The sequence below is a fragment of the Halyomorpha halys genome, unplaced genomic scaffold (assembly GCF_000696795.3).
Source record: "Halyomorpha halys isolate HHAL.00 unplaced genomic scaffold, Hhal_1.1 Scaffold480.1, whole genome shotgun sequence".
In the NCBI taxonomy this organism is placed as follows: domain Eukaryota; kingdom Metazoa; phylum Arthropoda; class Insecta; order Hemiptera; family Pentatomidae; genus Halyomorpha; species Halyomorpha halys.
Genome location: NW_027116427.1, coordinates 170323 through 190011, shown reverse-complemented (window position 1 = coordinate 190011; position 19689 = coordinate 170323). Strand labels below are relative to the sequence as shown.

The following is a 19689-nucleotide window of genomic DNA, read 5'->3' as shown; positions in this document are numbered from 1 at the left end:
GTCCTACAAAATGAAAACTTGATGCCCCACCAAAATAAAATTTAAGTATATTTGTAAAGGCAGTTAAATAAATAAGTTGACTGTTCTGATTGCCTAGAAACCCACCCTGAGATCAAGAGTCTATAATGTAATATTCAATTAAAAATAAAAATTCTCCTATTTATTTAATATTTAATCATTTTATCTGACCTTGTCATCTTCAAAACTATACTCTTCTAAACTATACATTAGAGAATAAGTAAAAACAATCAATTTTCCTTTTTATTTACTTGAAATAATTTTTTAATATTACAGTATATATACATACATATACTTATACTTACACACATATTTATTAATTTTATGATCTTTTTCTTTTGTTTTCATAATTTATTTTGCTAGTTTTATTTTTATCTAAAAGACCTTTTATTTTGACTTATACTCTTACTTTTATTATACTCTTCTGTTTCATTTTATATATGTGCTTTCTATTGTTGACCTCACCAATAAATGTTTGTTTTTGTTCTTTAAAACTTTCCTTCAAAAAGACTAAGTCGATTGAGGTGGCGTTTATAGGGGTCATAAAAAAAAAAAATTGTTATTTAATACTATTTGCGAGACCGAAGCTTTGTGTTTATAGAATCTTTTAATAATATCCGAATAGTTACTTGTTTTTTTCTTTGAATTAATTTTAATATAGGACCATCCTCAACATTCTTCTAGACGCAGCTCTGATTAGTACCTATATATTTCAGCTTAAATAAATTGTGCTTGTAAAATTTGGTATTATGAATTTTCTCTACGAAGAGTTTTATGGTTGATTTACTTTTTGTCCCTCTGCTTCTCGAACGATTAGTTTTTTATTATTTATGTTGAATATAATGAAATAATAATAATAAATAATTATTATAATAAATAATTTTATTATTTATGTTGAATATAATATATATAATTTAATTAAATATGATGAATAAATAAATTTTTTTTTCTAGAGAACTCGTAAAATTTCTGGAGACGTTTTCTTTCCGAATATATCTTTAAGCCATTCTTCTATTAATTTTGAGTGTGTTGAATTATTTAACTCTAGTCAGAAAGAAATAACAATGAAAAATCCTACACCAACGGAAATTTCTTACAGATGGTATTGGGTTGGCGTAGCATCTTTACCTTTGCATAAAAATGTATGCCTTATAAATTTTATATATAAGTTTAATGTATATAATGAAAGTAATTAATGCTTAAAATTATTTTAGAATCTCCAGAAACCATTAACGGAAATAAGTTATACTCCATTATATCAAGAAAATGATTTGTGCGGCCAAACAATGAGTAGCCTTAAAATCTTGAAGAAAAGTATTGAAAATCGTCGATTTAGTACATTTAAGGTATATTGGAAGATCGCTGATTGATCTTGTGTAATATTAAATGAAAGATGGTCGTGAAACTATTTGAATTTTTCTTTGACCACACCTGGACCATCTTCCTTTTAATTTAAGCTATATCATAGCTTGTTTATATTGTTGATAAAATTTGAGTTCTATTACTTTTTCAACTTTTAAATTTTGCTTCCTCACAACAAAAAGCTTGGAAGCAAAATCATTAAAAAAAAAAAAAAAAACTTTATATTCATGCATGAAGTGAAAACAACTTTTGTTCTCAGAATCAATAATTTCCATTCTTATTTTGTATTTTAAACATAATCAAAGTAAACTACAATTTCATATTCGTCCCTCTTCTCTCAGTTCGCTGGTGTTCCTCAAGAGATTATTCTCAGTTCCTCTGCACAATCTATACAGCTACCAGTCCTATTACTATCCTCACCACCTATGCCGACGACACATGTGTGCTCGCAGTTAATAATAACCCTTTAATTCCACCTCCAATCCCATATTACAACCTTGGAAGAATGGTGTCATAGTTGGAGGATTAAAATAAATCCCATCAAAGGATCTTTACTCTTCATCATAAATCTACCAACTGTCCTACAATATCCTTTAGTAATGTTGCCCTTATACCCTTGTCGAAAAGATCTGGTACCTTGGATTACATTTAGAGAAATGACTAACTTGGAATCCTAACATAAGACTGAAAAGACAGGAAACTGAACGTCAATTCCGACTATTACAGCACTTACTGGACAAACGGTCTTAACTACCAATCCATTACTAACGTCTGATCTACATAACTATGAGGGGTAATCACTGTTGTGCTGTTAATCATGGTTCCTCCGCACAATTATGAGGAAAGGGGCACAACAACAGTGTAACAATGTACATTACAGTGAGTTGCTTACTGCCAAGATAAAGCCTGCGATTTGAAGAAAATGCCGAGGACTGCTGTCAAAAGGTGTTGTGTTATTGCATGATAATGCCCGTCCACATACTGCTGAAACGTTCAAGAGACTCAATTTTGAAGTACTGGCTCATCCTCCATATAGTCCCGATCTTGCCCCTTCTGACTATCACTTGTTTAATGTATCACTTGTTGGGATTAAGGGGCTATCAATTTACCTCGGACGAAGCAATGAAAGAAGCAGTGCATTCCTGGCTCGCAGCTCAAGCGAAAACCTTTTATGAGGTACAAGCATATGATGCTTGTACAACGATGGATCAATTGTGTTGAAAAGCAAGGGGACTATGTCAAAAAATGATGTATTTGTATGTTTCCTATTTGATTAGAATAAAATTTTATAACTATATTGCCGATAATAATTGACTTACCATCGTATAATAAGGCCTATCTGGAAATACAGATTTGAGCTTTGGGCACTAAACTAAACTTTTGAGTTTCTCTCTTATCCAACCTTACAATTCAAAATCCTCAATGCTCCTCACTTTATCAGAAATAAAATCATCCATAAAGACCTTAAATTGCCATTTGTAACCGATCTAGCACGAACCAAATACCATTCTTTCCATTATAAACTCCCTAACCACCCAAACCAACTAGTTTCTAACCTTGCTTTCTCTTCTATCTCTGAAAATCCTTCAAGGTGCCTAAAAAGAAGATGGTCTCGAGACCTAATGTAAAATGTTATTAGAATGCTATCAATGGGTAGTTTCTATACAAGTCTGTATATCATTATGATCTTCTATTAAAGTTACTAGATGTACAGTATGTAAATACAGTTGTAAATGTTAAATAATCAAATTTAAAAAAAAAAATTTTAAACATGTAGGAACAAATTTGATTCTGTGCCTATTTGTAATTAAATCCATTTTGAGACATAAAAACTACAGCTACTATTTATATATTAGTATTTATATATTTAGTTCATATATTATATCATATAGTATCATATCATATATATATTATATAGTATTTATATATTAGCTGTTCAACTGATTCCTTTGAGCAGCCCTGATGAAGCCCTGCAAAGTGGGGCGAAACGTCAAAAAATAAATAGTTGTAAACTATTTTTGTTTCACTTTTGACCGCAACCCTGACCATCTTCTTATATATCAATTTTTACGGTCAACTATATATACATAAATACATCTACTATTGTTTATCTGATATTATGAAATTTTCAGGGATTGTGTGGGCTAGTAATTAGATGATTTCTCATTAATTTTATCAAATTCCATTCTCTATTTTCGCTTACACTTGTACAAAAGTATCTTCTTTGATAAATCTTTAGAAGAGGGTCATCAGATTTGTTCTAAATCAATGAACTACAAAATAATGATATTTAATAAAAATACCAGAAATTGTAGGTAATAAATAATTGTAAATAAGGATCCAGGCAAGAGGGGTTGTTTGTTATGTTACACAGTCAGTATGGCTTACCATATTTTTTTTTTTTTTGCATCATAAATCCCAAAATATGTCTATACTCGGGGATGAAGACGAATGTCTTGAGAAAGAGATCTGGAATTCACTGAAAGACTTGAAGAACTAACAATTTTCACCAGGGCCCCATCGTAAAATTTATAACCAAGTAATTATAAATAATAATAATAATATTGATTAACCGGGTTTGTTATTGTTTTGCCTCACTTGACAGGGCTTCATCAGGAACAAAGAGATACAAACAACTAAAATAATGTAACCAAGTAAGAGAAAAGATTACATGAAATAAAGTTTATTTTAATTTTCCCTTTTATATTTAATTATTTTTTCTCTTACTCATGACCGATTGATAGAAACTTGGCATCGGGACTGAGCTATTGCCAAATATATTACTCACCAAATCAATACTATTAAGTTAATGCCTTGTATATTAAAATATAAATATTTTAATTAGGCAGTAAATAGATTTAATTACTTTATTTATTTTGTATTTTGGTTGGAAGTTGTCTTTGTTTTAAATGAAGAGAATTTATGCTTGTGGTGTAGTGTTTATATGGTGAAATACCGGCCAGTGGGATTAGCCACAACAATACAAGTGATGGCTTAAGGTCAGTAGCCTATGTACAGTGGTCCAGTGGACTTGTAATGGAACAGTCGCCCAGTCGACTTGTTATGGTATAGTCGCCCAGTTAGCTTGGTGTAGGACAATCGCCCAGTCGCTTTATTTCAGTCACCAGACCTTGCTGCGTGAACATCGGAGCGCCGGTTTGCTGTGTGGGTCCACTAATGTGTATTATGAACAGAACGTTGTCTCTGACCTTTCCGAACAGACCTTCAGACATCCGACCCATCGGAGTTCATCCATTGTAACTAGCAATTTTTTTTTAAATTGTAATTTTGCTTAAATTGAAGGACTTTTTTTTAATTTTAATTTTATTCTATATTTTTAGGTTTCTTTTTTTAAAATTTAATTTATGTATTTACTTAACAAATAAATGTTTCGATCCGAGCCAGTGTTTTTTTTAAGCTTTCCTACTAAGAGACAGAGTCGATTTGAGGAGGCTTAACACCCTCGCTTGAAAGTTTAGTTGGAGGAAAGTTGGGAATCACTGAACAAATGGTTCGGCATCAATTAGCAGTGAGTAGTTAAGCATTTCAGGACGTAATTGGTTAGCTTGGAGGAGGAACATTTTTGCAATATACCTCTATTCAGCTTTTCCGTCATCCTATGTATTATTTTCCTCCTTCCCCCTCTGTTAAAGATATATGAAACCCATCTAATTAAAATATATTGAACCCTCCCCTCCTCTCCCTCTAAAAATTACATCATTTGGAGTTAATGTACATATATTTTTTGAATATTCAGGAATTTGAAAATAAAGCTAAACTCAGTGGATTAAATATTCAGCCTTTAGAGAAAGAAATAGATTCTCATGATCCAGATTATGAAAACAAATCATCAGTTGGTGAGGAATATGATGTAAGAACCTTTTAATATTTTTTTTATATTTATTTTTTTTATATTTCATGTTCATTTGGTTAAAATAAAGTTCTATTCTTTTAGTTTCTTGAAATTATTCCATTTTTTGGTGAAATTGGAGAAAAAGATTGTATAACCATATTTATTAATTTTACTCCACAATATTCCCTGTTTTTCGAAGCTATAGCAGTTTGTGTAATTAAAGGTGGTCTCAGTGAGAAATTGGTCATAAAGGGCTGTTGTTCGCCGATTGATTATGAAATCATTCCTGAAGTTATTGATTTTGGTTTTGCTGTAAGTTTTAAAAGGTTAATTATTTTTCAAAATAAATTTATAATTATTAATCCTTGATTCATTCTGCTTTTATAATGTTAGTAACTTATTCTCCTTTTAAAATATTTTTACTTTTATATGGAATATATTGTAAGGTAAAGTATTGTGATTGTGCTAAATTTCAAATTCAAGAAATACATGTTTTGATGTTCCTCGAGTCCAAACAAAAACCTAGTCTCGCAAAATGATCTGTGTTGGTTTGTGAATGGCCTAGCTCGTGAACGAAAACTCATATAAAATTGAAATTATATATTTTAGTCAGGTATATACCTGGGATGTGGCTGCAGCTTTTTCCATAAAATTGACACACTGGAAGCCCCACTTTATAGAACCAATTTTTTCAGCTTCCTCCAAAACGGCTAACGATTTTTTATTAAACTCACTATATCAATATACAACTAAATAATCTTTAATTTCAGCTAGATTTTATCCTCATTGAAATAGTTATGAATTCTAAAATATTAATGGATTTTATTGATAAGTAAAAGAAAAGAATAGAAATAACCATTTCTAGTAGGAAAAACCGAGCTCTATCACTCACCCTATCTTTCCCGATTGCATTATGGCTTCATTATCTTTTCTTAAATTGTTGTATCTTGGAAGGAACTAAATTTATATTTGCTATTCCCAATTTGATGAGTCCTAAAATGTGCATTTTTATAACAACAAAAATTTCATAATTTTTGGCCTAACCTGGTTTTTAGATTTTTTTTTTAATTACAAAATAACGATAACTCCAACCCTTTCTCACTTACTTTCATAAAACTTGGGGATGCAATTAGCTTAGTTGTGAATGTCGTGTGATGCGTGCACCACACCAGATTTTAAATAATTATTATTATAAATTTGGAATGAATGATCAAGCTGACTTAAATTTACCAATAAAAATTTGGTCATTGAACCCACCTCATGACTCTTGTTCTATTGGTGCACACATTCTAAAAATTCATTATGAGCAAAGTAGAAGTAGCAAAGTCTCTGCTGAATTTGTACCGTGAACCGGAACACTTAAAACTTGCAAACTCTTGAAAACCCATTGCCATGCTTAACCAGAATTTAGGTAACCTTCTGGACAGCCATCATATTATTATAACTGCAAATTTTGATTTAACTTCATATTTATTGTTCAGCGGAGAAGGGGGTAAGTTAAAGTAAAAGATATAATCATAAAAGAGAAAAAAAATAAAGAATAAATCGCTCCTTAGGCGCTACATTATTTTTCCTGGGAAACAACGAAAACTTCGAAATAATGACCCATATCTAACTATAATATCCCTGTATAAACAACTATTGGACTATGACCACTGGCAAATACCTTTATACGTAGATAAACAGCAAACCTAGGGGTGATACCCACCTCTGAAACTATCGTAATATTAAGTAATCAACACAAAAAAAAAAAAGTAAATTAATAAGTAGAAAGTAGTGTATAAAGAACAGGAGGACTATATGAGCAAAAGTTTAATAATAAAGGAAATATATGTACACAAAATGGAAAATGAAAAAAAAAAAACTTATAGGTTGACTTTACCTTAACTTAAATGCCCTAGCCTGATTAACTAAATTACACTTTTACACACAAAAAAAGGAACAAACTAAATTTTAAAAAAAAAGTTAGTTTGAACCCCACGTAGTCCTTGGGTGTACTCCTCCCAGAACACAGTACTGTCCGATATCTTCTTTTCGGCTATAGTCTCACCTTCCCCAGAAGTATGAAGATCATCTGCCTACTCGTGATCCAGATCACGCTGAAGAAAGTAGCATTCTACACCTGTTTTATTCGGCCTCCAGCAAGTCACTGCCACACTATCTCCCCATTCTCACGGTTCCCTTACCCTGTATCACCCACTTACAACCGTAACATTATGGTGGACTGTAGCTTAAGCAATTGTTTGGTCACATACAAAATGTGCAAGAAGTTGGAAAATAAAATGAAAAAGCCTAATAGGCAACCATGAATCAGATGACTAGACAGAACAAACAAAGATCACAATCGCGGTAAATCGAAAAGCGATAGGCTGAAGTTTTATAGGTTAAGTTAGGACAGAAAAGATCTAAAAATCTGTGAAATCAAACAAAGTAAAAACTAAATTGACTTAGTCATACTCATAGAATGTGTATTTAGTTATTACTGTTTACTTTGTTTTTATTTCTTTTTTTTTTTTTTAGCCTTGCTGTGAAATCTGCAAATCAATTTTTATAATAAAAAATAACTGTTTAAAAAAATTACCATTTAAGGTATATCTTCCAAAATTGTCAGACGTAGGTAAGTAAATTGATTTATTTCTGTATAATTATTAATTCAGTTCAGTTGGGATCTGTAGTCAGCATTTGTAATATTAGTTTTTTATAGATTTGTTCTATTAATAGTTAGTACTCATACTGTTTCCTATTATTGCTATAATCATAACGGTCTCCATCGCAATATAATGAACTAGCTGATCTGCCAATACTTCACTATTGCTATATTTGAGGATGTAGTTCAAAATTCTTAAATATGCAATGTTTTTGTTAATACCAATTTCATTTATACCAATTAATGGTTTGTTTGACTTGCAACATTCAGATGACGCTTTTATGTATGAAATGTAGATTTCTTATTGTTTATGATGTAGTGATAAGAGGTTTGAATTTTTTTCTTTATTTGAAACCCATATTTCGCCCTCATCAACGCTAAAAATGAATATGATTTACTTTTTCCTAAAACAAAATTTATTAATCAATTTAACTCTAAAAGTAAATTAGAAATGGTTTATATGTTTTTTTTTGTAAATATAATATAGCTTAATAGAATCAAAAATATTTTTTCTTATCCTTCGGAAAGAAGCGGGTCGATTTATATACAATAACTGTGAAAAAAAATGTTTACTTTTAGAGCTGCAAACCAAAAACCTTTCAAATTATGAAGAAGATGGTCAGGGTTGCGGTAAAAGGACTGTTCAAGTTCATACTTTGTACTAAGTTGATACAGGGATCTTCATCTCTAACACCCTGATGAAGCTTACAAAGTGGGGTGAAAAATGTCAGAAAATGAACTATTTTTGTTTCTCTTTTGACCGCAACCCTGACCTTCTTGATTATTTGAAATTGTACGGTTAATTATTTATATAATGAAAAACATTTAATTTTGTTCATAACTATTTTTCTCCTAGAGAAATCGGGGATTTCAGTAGCTTTAAACCTTACATAGTGACAGGGAAACATTTTGAAAAAAAAAACATCATGTGAATAAGTCCAATAATTCAAAAGTTTATTGTGGACAACAATTCAAATATTCCCTTTTATATATATAGATGTAATAATCTTGATCAAATTATTTATTTTTACTACCTTCTGTGTGTAGGCAGATTTCAATATCTAAACCCTTTATGTAAACATTAATTTATACTAAAATGTCATTCTTATTATTATTTTTGAGTGTTCTGATTCTAGATAAGACAGCTCTGAAAGATAGAAGTATTTGGGTAGAGGAAGAAAGTGGTGTAGTAAAGCCGTTTTCTAGTATTGAACAAAAAATAGCTGTATGGTTTGGCACCATTGGAGAAATTGATATGGACTTTTTATTAGAGGTCAGTTTGATTGACTATATTAAAAATTAAGTTATTTCGATAAAAATTAACTTGTTTCAAAGACAGATGAAATATGAATGAGATTGTATTAGCATTTTGAGCCATCCATAACCATTCTCAAGTCAGGAGTGTTCCAGGATCCCAGGCAGACCTAGAGGATAAGTATCAACCTTCTTACTCTGCCTAGGATAGGCTAATTACATTTAGGATAACCCATTCTTCATTTCCTAGTCTCAGTATACAAGGATAAATGTATTTTCCCGAGCACTCCTGTTTTTCAGAAATAGTTTGTCCGAGTTAATCGAAAGTTAAAGATTGGCTTAGTTATGAGTTAATATTAATTTTAGCAAATTCCACCTGTTAAGTCCACTGACATGTGGTTTTCTGATTTGTGGGGTTATAAGACAAGGGGAAACCTCAAGAAACGTGCCAAGGAGCAGTATCAGCTATATCCAGTATCTATAGAAAAGAGCAGTACTATCGCCTCATGGGTCTAATCCCTGACAAGTTTGAGCCTCGAGACTTTGCAGGGACCTCCGGCCTGCACTCACTCAGTCCCAAACCTCAGGAGAGACATCATGACAGGCTAGAAGCAGGGGGGCACCTAGCCTGGAGGACAGCATCCTTCTCAGCAGCAATAACACTACTCTTATCTTTCATCTTTCTACTAAACACAAAATGTTGACCCATCATTACTATCAACCCGTCTCATCTTAGCGATTAAACTTCCAAATTATCTGAGTTTAATTTAACCTTACTAACAATATTATGTATCTTTCGACCTATCCCTTCTCTACAAGTTATTTCACTTTATGTATAAGGTTGGCAAATAAGTCCTTTCGATTTTGTATTCATGTTTTGTTTATAATACGTCACATTTTTCTGATGTAATTAATCCCAACAGAGGATTGTTTATCCTATTGGTAATATGTAAACATGTCTTTTGACACTTGTTAAGATTAGGTAAGTATTGTGTTTATGATCCTGCTGAGAAGATAGATGGAAATATTGTGCATAGGAAAGCGAGCTGCGGAGGCACACAAACAAATATACGGGGTCTTTGGGGATAATGCCTTAACAGAGCGCACGTGCCAAATTTCGAGCAGGGAATTTTGACATAAAAAACCCACTGTGACCCGGTTGCCCACAAGAAATTGAAACCATTGATGTTAAGGCGATAGTCGATCAAAATTCATCCAAATCAGTGCATGACATTGCAGAGGTCCTAGATGTATCGCATATAAGCGTAGAAAATCATTTGTGGAAGCTCGGCTACGTTTCTTGGCTTGATGTTTGGGTCCCCCACTCTCTGACCGAAGCCAACTTGGCAACACGCATTTCCATTTGCGGAAGCTCGGTTCTAGGCTTGATCTTTGGGTCCCCCACAAGCCAACTTGGCAACACGCATTTCCATTTGCAATTCACTGTGGAAACGTCAAGAAAGCGATCCATTTCTTAAAAGACTTGTGTCAGGGCATGAAAATTGGATTGTCTACTATAATGTGGTGTGAAAAAAATCTTGGAGACCCAGCAACGAACCACCTGAAACCACATCTAAAGCGGGATTTCAAGGGTGTGTTTCAAGGGATTAGCTCTTGGTTGGGATCTTTTGCCCCACCCTCCCTATTCACCGGACCATGCTCCTAGTGACTACCATTTATTCTGGTCTCTACAAAATTCCTTAAGTGGTAAACTTTGAAAACGAACAGTTGTTAGAGGGCTTGATCACTTTTTCGCTAATAAACCGCAGACATTCTATAAACATGGGATTATTTAGTTGTTGGAGAGATAGGGTAAGGTAATCGAAAATAATGGACATTGCATTGTAAATTAAAACAAATATTATGTGCAAAAAAAACCGAAAGGACTTATTTGCCAACCCTATATAATCTTTTTAAATTCTTGAGACCGGTATTTATTATTTAAATAAATCAGTTGGTATCCATGTTAAGTCTAAACGGTTTACTAATAGTCCAACGTTTCGGCTGATTTGGCCAACCTCAAGGACAATCTTAAATATAAATTTACACCTCACATCCAATTATTTAAAAATGTTTTGCAGGTTATTCTGCTCAGGTCATTAATTACTAGTCAAATCACTGTATTCTGTCACATTTTCATTAATTTTTAGACGGTTTGTCCTTTAGATTTTAAACTACCTCTAAAGAGTTCAGATTGATTGAAATAAGATCTTTATTCTGCATTTTATTTCTTCATCATCGACCATCAATCCTAAGTACTTGGAACTTTTAATACATTCAAAACTATAGTTTCCAATTATGCAATCCCTCTGCCGGTGAACTTGCTTGTTCCAAGACGAGGTGAAAAATTTTTATTTCCAGTCTTCGGAGGAAATACATGTTTAGATGTACCCTTAGTCCAAAAATCATACTCTCGCAAAATGGTCTTTGTTTGTGTGTAAACAACCTAGTTAAGAAAGGAAAAGTCGTAAGAAATTTGTAGTCACCTCTGCTTATAGGAAACCGACGTCCTCTCACCAGGTAATTCTAACCAAGAGTCCCTTTTTCTTTTTGGGTGACTCTTCGATGTCTTCGTTTTCAAGATGTCTACTCTTGAGCTAGACAAAAGATGATGAGGACCTCCTCTATCCAGGAAACATCATTAACCTAAGCAACGAAAAAATTTCACCAGCCATGATCATTCTCTCGATATTCAATATGAACATCGATTGTAGCACAACAGTTTTGAGTTTTTGCACTATTTCTTTTTATACTATTATTCCTTTATGAATAATTTTCTTTAATACTTATTCTTAACTTCTATTTTTTCTTAAATTTACTGCAACTATAATTATGATGGGAAGTTAAATAAAGTTTAAAGTATTTGAATCTGCTCAAATGGCCGCAATTCAATGAACTTTGGTAAGACACGCCTCCATCTTCTTTGTTTTGAATAACGATCTTTCCACTCTATATTTGTCTGAACAAAATTGGTTAGCTTTCTTTTTGATTTAATAAAGCAAATGAACAATATTGAAATGATACATAACACAAAGCATACTAAAAATCATTTATATATAAAAAATAACTATTTACTCGTAAAAGAGGGTATTACAATATATTATCCATGGCCAACTATCTTCTCATCATTATAAATTTATGTTTGTTATTCCCAATTTGATGAGCCCTAAAATATGCATTTTTATAATGATAGAAAAATAAAAATTTTTTGTCTTTAGATTTTGTTTTCAAAAATAACGATAACTTCATTAATCTACACAAAACTTAGGGAAGTTTTTAGTGTGGTAAGTGAGAGTTGTGTGATGGGTACACTGCACCGGCTTTTTAAAAACCAATTTGATACGCCTTATCTCTTTAAGGGGTTCCAAGACATTCTTCTTGATTATATATTCTTTAGTATTTGAAATATATATCTCTTATATTATAAATAAATATTGTTCTACTTTCCACAATGCCATTTATTAAACAGATTGTTGATTTAGGTCAATAATAAAAACAAGAATATTAAGATTCGTGCTTATTGCTGTCCAAATCAAATAATGATCTCTCTTCCCCGTAAATTTCCTCATCACGTGGAGGAGTATTTGGTTCTAGCTTCTCTTAGAGAACCTTGGTTTTTTGTTCCTGAGTTCATCACTAAAATTGAAGACGGCTGGGAACTTATTATTATTCCGGTAATTATCATATCATCAGTTTATGAATTATAATTTTTTTTATTTATTATTTTTAAGTTAGAGAAGTTTCAGATAGATATATAACATTTTATATATTTGTATTCTACTGTATATTAGAAATGTAATACATTACTATGAGTAGCTCATTAATTATTCCAATGTACCATAAAATTATTAAATTTTTCTAGGAAATGTTACCAAATACTAGAGATATATATTTGGGAATGGAACGGTTTTTTCTTCATCTATTCTTACGTCATCATCCCTTGCTGTTCTCTGAACATTTTCTTGCTAAGAAACATACTTTTAGCATTAAGGACTTCAGAGTCCCTTGTTACTTTATTGGTAAGTTACATTTGAAATTATACATGTATTTTAAATTACATTAAACATAATCTCATGTATAAGGTTAATAGTCATATTTTTTTAATTTGATAACTCTTTTGGAAAATTGTATACTTACAAAAATATTGAAGAAATACATACAAAGCTTCTGATATTATATTGTGGTCTTATTTTTATTACAATATGTTTATTTAATTTCATAGTAATATGCTATTGATCTTGTTTTTTTTTCAATACAATATATTACTCTTCAATATTCAAATTTTTCGGTTAATAAGTTCTTTAAAAATAAAAATATTTCACTACAAAATTTTCTATTACACTACACAATAACACAACACAACAAAAAATAAATATGTAAAAAAAAAAATAAAATTTAATTTAATTACATTATCCTTTAGCAATTTTGATATCATTTTTGATTCCAGGAAATTATTCAAAAATAAGAGAATATTTTGTGTTCATAAGAAAAATAATTTCTTATATGAATTAACCTAGTTGTGAAAAACTTAAATTTTTGGACAAAATAATAAAAGTCATTGATAGTTGTTTTAATCAGCCTCCACTGACTCACTACCAGTGATGCGGCGAGAGGGATGGGTTGGGATCTTTTGAGCTCTGCTCTACCCCTCACACGTGGGGGATAGAGTGGGCTCAGGTCGATTGTGTAAATATTGTATATTAGAGTGTAAATGTGACTAGAGATTATATTATTTTATCATTATTTTATTTTATTATACAGATAGTTTGATTATGTTCATTTTGTTTATTCTTCTGTTTGTATATATTTTAAGAGTTTTTTTTTATTTATTTAATTTATTTTTTAATTTAGTATGTATGAAATCATTCATCACTGTTACCTATTGCCCACGACTGTGTAGCAGATTGTAATATCTATCAATAAATAAAAAGTAGTATTAAAATAAAAAAATAAAAAAAGTTGTTTTAATTTTCCATCACGATTCTTCGTCTTTAGGGTTGAAGTATTTTTTCATTCTTCTCAGCAAATTTTCACTTTAAACTCAAAATCAATTTAAAAATAAAATTGATTTAATTTATATCACAGTTTATCATTTGTTCCAATAAAAGAAATTAACTTACACTTGCAAAAATTACTTTAGTTCAAATTTAAAATTGAGTTCTAGAACTAATGAAAAAAACTCCAACTTCTTCCTCCGACTAAGCACAGCTAAACTTAATATAGTAATCTATATTATTACAATTATAAGTCTTTTTAAATTTTTATGACTGATTTGTTACAATTTTATAATCAAAAATAAGAGTTAGATATTCTTCGAGTTCTTACTAACTTAACTTATATATATATATATATACATATATAAGTTAATATATATATATTATATATATATATATGACAGCATTATATATAATGCTGACCATAATATATAGGTTTGCCATAGACCTTAAGAATCTTAACAGTTTATAGGGCAAAATTATTGAGCAACACTAAACAATTTTTTTTTATGTGTATATTTATTCTTTTAGATGTTTAATATTTTTTTTTTAGGAAAACAAATTTTTTTTCCAGCAAATAATTCTTAAAACCATTAAATCTATGAACTCGTAGGCAGTCACATATGATACAGTACATATTGCTGTACATAAACTGCTTAAATGAGATTTATAATACCCATTAATTGTGTTAATAATAAGTAAAACAGTTTAAACTTTTAAATTCTTTATTTCCAAAATAGTAATTAAAATATTTATTGTGAGCCAATTGTTTTGCCACACTTTGCAGGGCGCTAAAATATACAAACAACTAAAATAATGTATAAAAGTAAGATAACAAATAACATTAAATAAAAGTAAACTAAAGTATAGCTAAAAATGATTTAAAATATGTGAAAATTTATATAAAATAACCAAAGTAAATTAAAGAAAATAAAAATAAGATGTACAGAGAAAAGTATAAATAAACAAGAATGACAACAAAGTATTAAACAATTAATGAAAAATAAATAATTACAAATAAAAAGTCAATAAAAGAGGAATATAAAAATATAGTACAACACACTAAAAGGCAGTAAATAAGGGATATAAGAATAAAATAATATTCAAGAAAAAAGAAAAGTAATAAACAAAATAACAAACTCACGTTTCTGAATGACGGAAAGCTAAAACTGAATGAGCTTGAGGCGGATGCAAAATGTAAACAAGGTAGTGGAGTAGGGGAATTTGACAGTCAACAACTGACATTACATTTGAAATAAAAAAGATATAGGTATAGCTCACAATAACTAGTTTAATTAGTATTTGATTTCTTTTGAACGCACCTGGACCTTCTTTCTTTTATATATTACACATGGTCAATCAACAATCTTCTTATATATTAAAACTTTTAGTGTCGAAGATGCCTAAACTTTAGGAAACCTTGATAGATTTATAATAAACTTTTACTCAAAGGTTAGATGAAGTTTTTTGTTCAGAAATTTCTACTCATAATCTATTAAATGTAGACTACATATTAAAGTTGTCAAAATATGTTTCCTTTTTTCAGATTTCGGTATTGTAATATTGGGAACAAAGGCTGAATATAAAGTGAAAATACTGAACTATTATCCTCGAGAAGTTGTTTTAAAAATTATATTTAAAGATTTATCGCACCCGAAAGAACTGGAATTTCAAGATTTACATTCTGTTATGACTTTACCTCCCCTGGGTACTAAAGAATTTTCAGTTTCAATTTTTGCTACAAATATGTTTGAGAAGTCAGATATCCATATTAATCATTCTTTTGATATTGAGGTAATATTTTTTTTTTTATTTAAAAGTATATAAATATTTAATTATTTTTTTGTAAAAACAAACACTGCTATATTATCTCACAACACAACCCCTGAATTTACCCCATTAAACCACCACCACCTTGGTTTAATTATTATCTGGTTGATGAATTAAAAAATAATCTTCAAAATAAAACAATAAGTGCTTACACTATGTCATGCTGCATGACCCTCTTTTCAATGGTAATTAATTAATTCAACTGACCAAAAACAAAAAAATAAAATAATTTACTGTGGACTAATAAGTTAAAATTTCTTATGAAATTTTCAATTATTAAACCTTGGTCATTGTTCATTGGATGAAGTGATCCTCCTATGACATCGTCTGCATATGCTGGCAGTTGAGTCCTTTAAAGTATTGTCCCTCCATTATTTAATCCTGCCCTTCTGGCGATGGTCTTCTGGATAACATTGAAAAGGAGTGGGGCTAATGAGTCACCCCGTCTATGGCCCAGTTAGGGAGGATATGGAATAATAATGTTGGATATAAAAATGGAGGGCTGTTTCAAAAATTAAAAAAAAATTAATTTGTCAGTTAGAACTCCATTTCCAGTCTTGGAAAACTACCACACTACAAAACCTAATATAATATCATTTAAAGTTGACTAAATTTTCTAAAATATTAGTCCTAATAGAGCTGTTTATGTTAAATAGTTCCTGAGCTATAGTTTTTTTAAAAGCAACAATTCATTACTAAATAACCAAAAATCAGTAGTTAGTGAATTTATTTTGGGAAATGTATATCTCTGAAGTAATTATTTGTACAGTTGTCTATTAGCACTTAAATAAAAGCTAGTTTAATGTACTATAAAGTTTCCAATTATGTTTATCTTCGTAGAAGTATTATTTTTCATGATATTTGCTAAAATAAATTCACGAAATGTTGATTTCTAGTTGTTCAAACAAATTTTCATTTGCAAAATTCATATTCATATGTTTCTATTCACAATTTTTAACAAGATAATCTTCTATTAAGTTAATATCTGTTTATGATTGTTTTAGGTCATTTGTGGCCCAATGATTCCTGTATTATTGACTGCGGTAATAACTCTTCCTCGGCTGCTCTTACCTGATTCTGTTGATTTTGGCACCATTAAATGCAATGAAATGAAAATAATAAATATTCCCATTAAAAACATGTAACTATAATTTTATAATTATGGAGTTACTGTTTTTTTATTTTATATGCGACATCTGTTTGTAATACTATAATATATTGGTCAAACGCAGCAGTTCGGTAGGGTGGAAGGTAGGAGTCAGACGGATCTGGAGATAATGAGGTATGATTATGTCGAAAAGGTTTTTGAAATATATTGGGATTTCACCTCACCAAATCTGTTTTTTCCTAATATACTGGATACAAATATATCATAAGTCAAGTTACACACTTCTAGCAGAAAGGATATATTAATGCTTGAATAAAAGAACTTAAATTATTAATCAAAAAGATTTTATTTCTAAACCCAATGGGTGCATGGGGTTGCTATTAGTGAAAGATAGGAAAATAGATTGAGGGGACTTCTTTTTCTGTATATTCGAAGAGGGATTGAATATTTTTAAAATGGGGAATCAGTTTAATGGTGACGTGGCTCACAGAAAGAAGAGTAGTCTTAATTTAGTTAAATCCAGCAATATTTAATAAGCCTGAAATAGAAAAAATGACACGAAACCTGCCCTCTGTTGTAGCCTTACCCATCTTAAGTTTGAAACAGACAGTTATAGCGATTATGTTGGTCAATCTATGACACATCACAATCTCAAAAGAGGAGATCATAACACAAAAAATATTAAAAGGCAAACCTGCCCCACTTAAACCCCTAGGAAGCGACGGTCCTTTATCACTTTTGAAATTTTTTCTTAAAACGGGAAGGAAAGACTTAATATAGTTAAATCCAGCAATATTTAAAAAATGACATGAAGTGAAGATTTTGTAGGATAAAGGAGGGCATATGATATAGCAGGTATGCAAAGTTCTTATCGCTTGGAATAGAGAAGATATTAGGAAATGCTAACATCGTTAGGAAGAGTAAAACCTCTTCAACATGAGGCAATCCATGGGTTATATGCCTATTTATAAGGATTGAAAGCAAACACATTGTATTGTGCAATTCATTAATCCTTTAAGTTTACCTGCTATGTACCTGGCAGCTATAGTCGAAGTGGGAGGGAACTAAGAGTTGACGGTATTTAAGTGGACGGTTTTATGCATCTCCTTTATTATTTTGTTTCTTTACAGATGCTACTTTTAATCTTCACTGTATCTAATTTATTTCATTAATTGTAAGTTTTCATGCCATAGCCTTTTTTATAGTGGATTCAATAAATATTAATACATTTTTTTATTTTCAGTGGAATAATCCCGTGTGAATGGATTGTTTATGTCCAAGATATAAAGGGTCACCATCACAAAGATGGTGATAAAATACCATTCACTGTCAAGAAACCTTATGGCTATACTGAAACAAATACTTCCGAATACATTCCTATTTATTTTAAACCTACTAAAAGTGTAAGTAAATGTGTTTAGAATACATATATAAAATTAACCCCTGAATCTGTATTTCAGATGTTTTGGATTTTGAGTTAACCTTACCATATATCTTGCTTATCTGAACTGATTGAAGAGTTGAAGGAAAAGTGATTAGCGTATATTTTTTTCAAATTTGAGCTATGATGACATTTATCAGACTTTAATTAAAGCTTTCTATGCAACTATCCATTCATTTGATAAAATGAAGAGTCTCTTATATTAAAAAGAAACTGATAAGCAATATAGGCAGTCCTTATATGTACATCAGGTTCTGTTCCTTGGAAAGTGGCTTAATTTGAGTTCTGTTCGATAAATATATTGTAATATGCTCTTTTATGAATGAATCGATATTTTTTATATATAAATGATTGTTGGTAGGTTTTGTGTGATTTTTCATTCCAATATGTTTATTTGTAGTATTAAACTTAAAAGAAAGCTAACCAGTTTTCATTGTCTAAAATAAATACACTATTTATTATAAATACACCAAACAAAGAAGATGGTGGCGCGCGTCCTTCCAAAGTGTTCGTTGGGTTGTTTGTGTTTGAGAACATGGATTGAAATTTTTCAACATTTGTTGTTTCTATGTAGTAATTATAGAAAAGGAATAATCAAAGAAGAAATGGAAGAAAGTAAAAATTATCAATAAACTATTTACATCGTGGATCATAGCAAGTGAAGCAGACCAATTGTGCTGTAATCGATTATTATTGGATCGACCAGTGAACATTGAAGATAGAGGAGAGGAAGCGGGAACGAGGGAAGCCGTTGTTGATGGTTGGACATAGGATCATAGACAAGAAGAAAGCAGGAATCATTGATCATTATGGGAAGATTGTGTGATTGGTTGGTTTTGTTTCTAACTAGAATTTGTTACATTTGTAAAATAACTATTGATTAAGTTTAAGTGTTATTAGTAGTAAAGTGTCGTCTGTTTCTGATTGGCTAGAAACTTGCCCTGAGAAAAGAGTCTATTACATTATAAAATTTAAATAAAATTCTCCTATCTGTTAAATATTAAAGCTTTTAATTTGAACCCAAGCTATCTTTTATATTTGAAATTAGTTAAAACTATTAAAATTCTTTTTATTTTATTTTAAATAATTTCTACCCCCAGCTCTTCATTAAAGACCATCCCAGAACTTATAACCGATCTAGAATATATTCATAATGACCCCCTTATCCATCATTCTAATGAC

At 30.5% G+C, this 19689-nt stretch overlaps 1 protein-coding gene across 9 annotated transcripts in view; it reads left to right on the top strand.

Moving 5' to 3' along the window:
* LOC106683396 (hydrocephalus-inducing protein homolog) overlaps positions 1 to 19689 on the top strand; it is a gene marked incomplete in the record, with an annotated part of 211677 nt that overhangs the window by 37533 nt on the left and 154455 nt on the right. For 8 of the 9 annotated variants that reach the window (XR_010845079.1, XM_067053226.1, XM_067053221.1 and 5 more), the window contains 11 exon segments: positions 972 to 1160; positions 1233 to 1364; positions 5138 to 5251; positions 5336 to 5545; positions 7754 to 7850; positions 9017 to 9153; positions 12617 to 12808; positions 12997 to 13153; positions 15675 to 15922; positions 16963 to 17099; positions 18310 to 18469. Coding sequence is in view for 8 of the 9 variants with exons in the window: in XM_067053226.1 (XP_066909327.1) it covers positions 972 to 1160; positions 1233 to 1364; positions 5138 to 5251; positions 5336 to 5545; positions 7754 to 7850; positions 9017 to 9153; positions 12617 to 12808; positions 12997 to 13153; positions 15675 to 15922; positions 16963 to 17099; positions 18310 to 18469 (1773 nt within the window). 9 annotated transcript variants of the gene reach the window in all.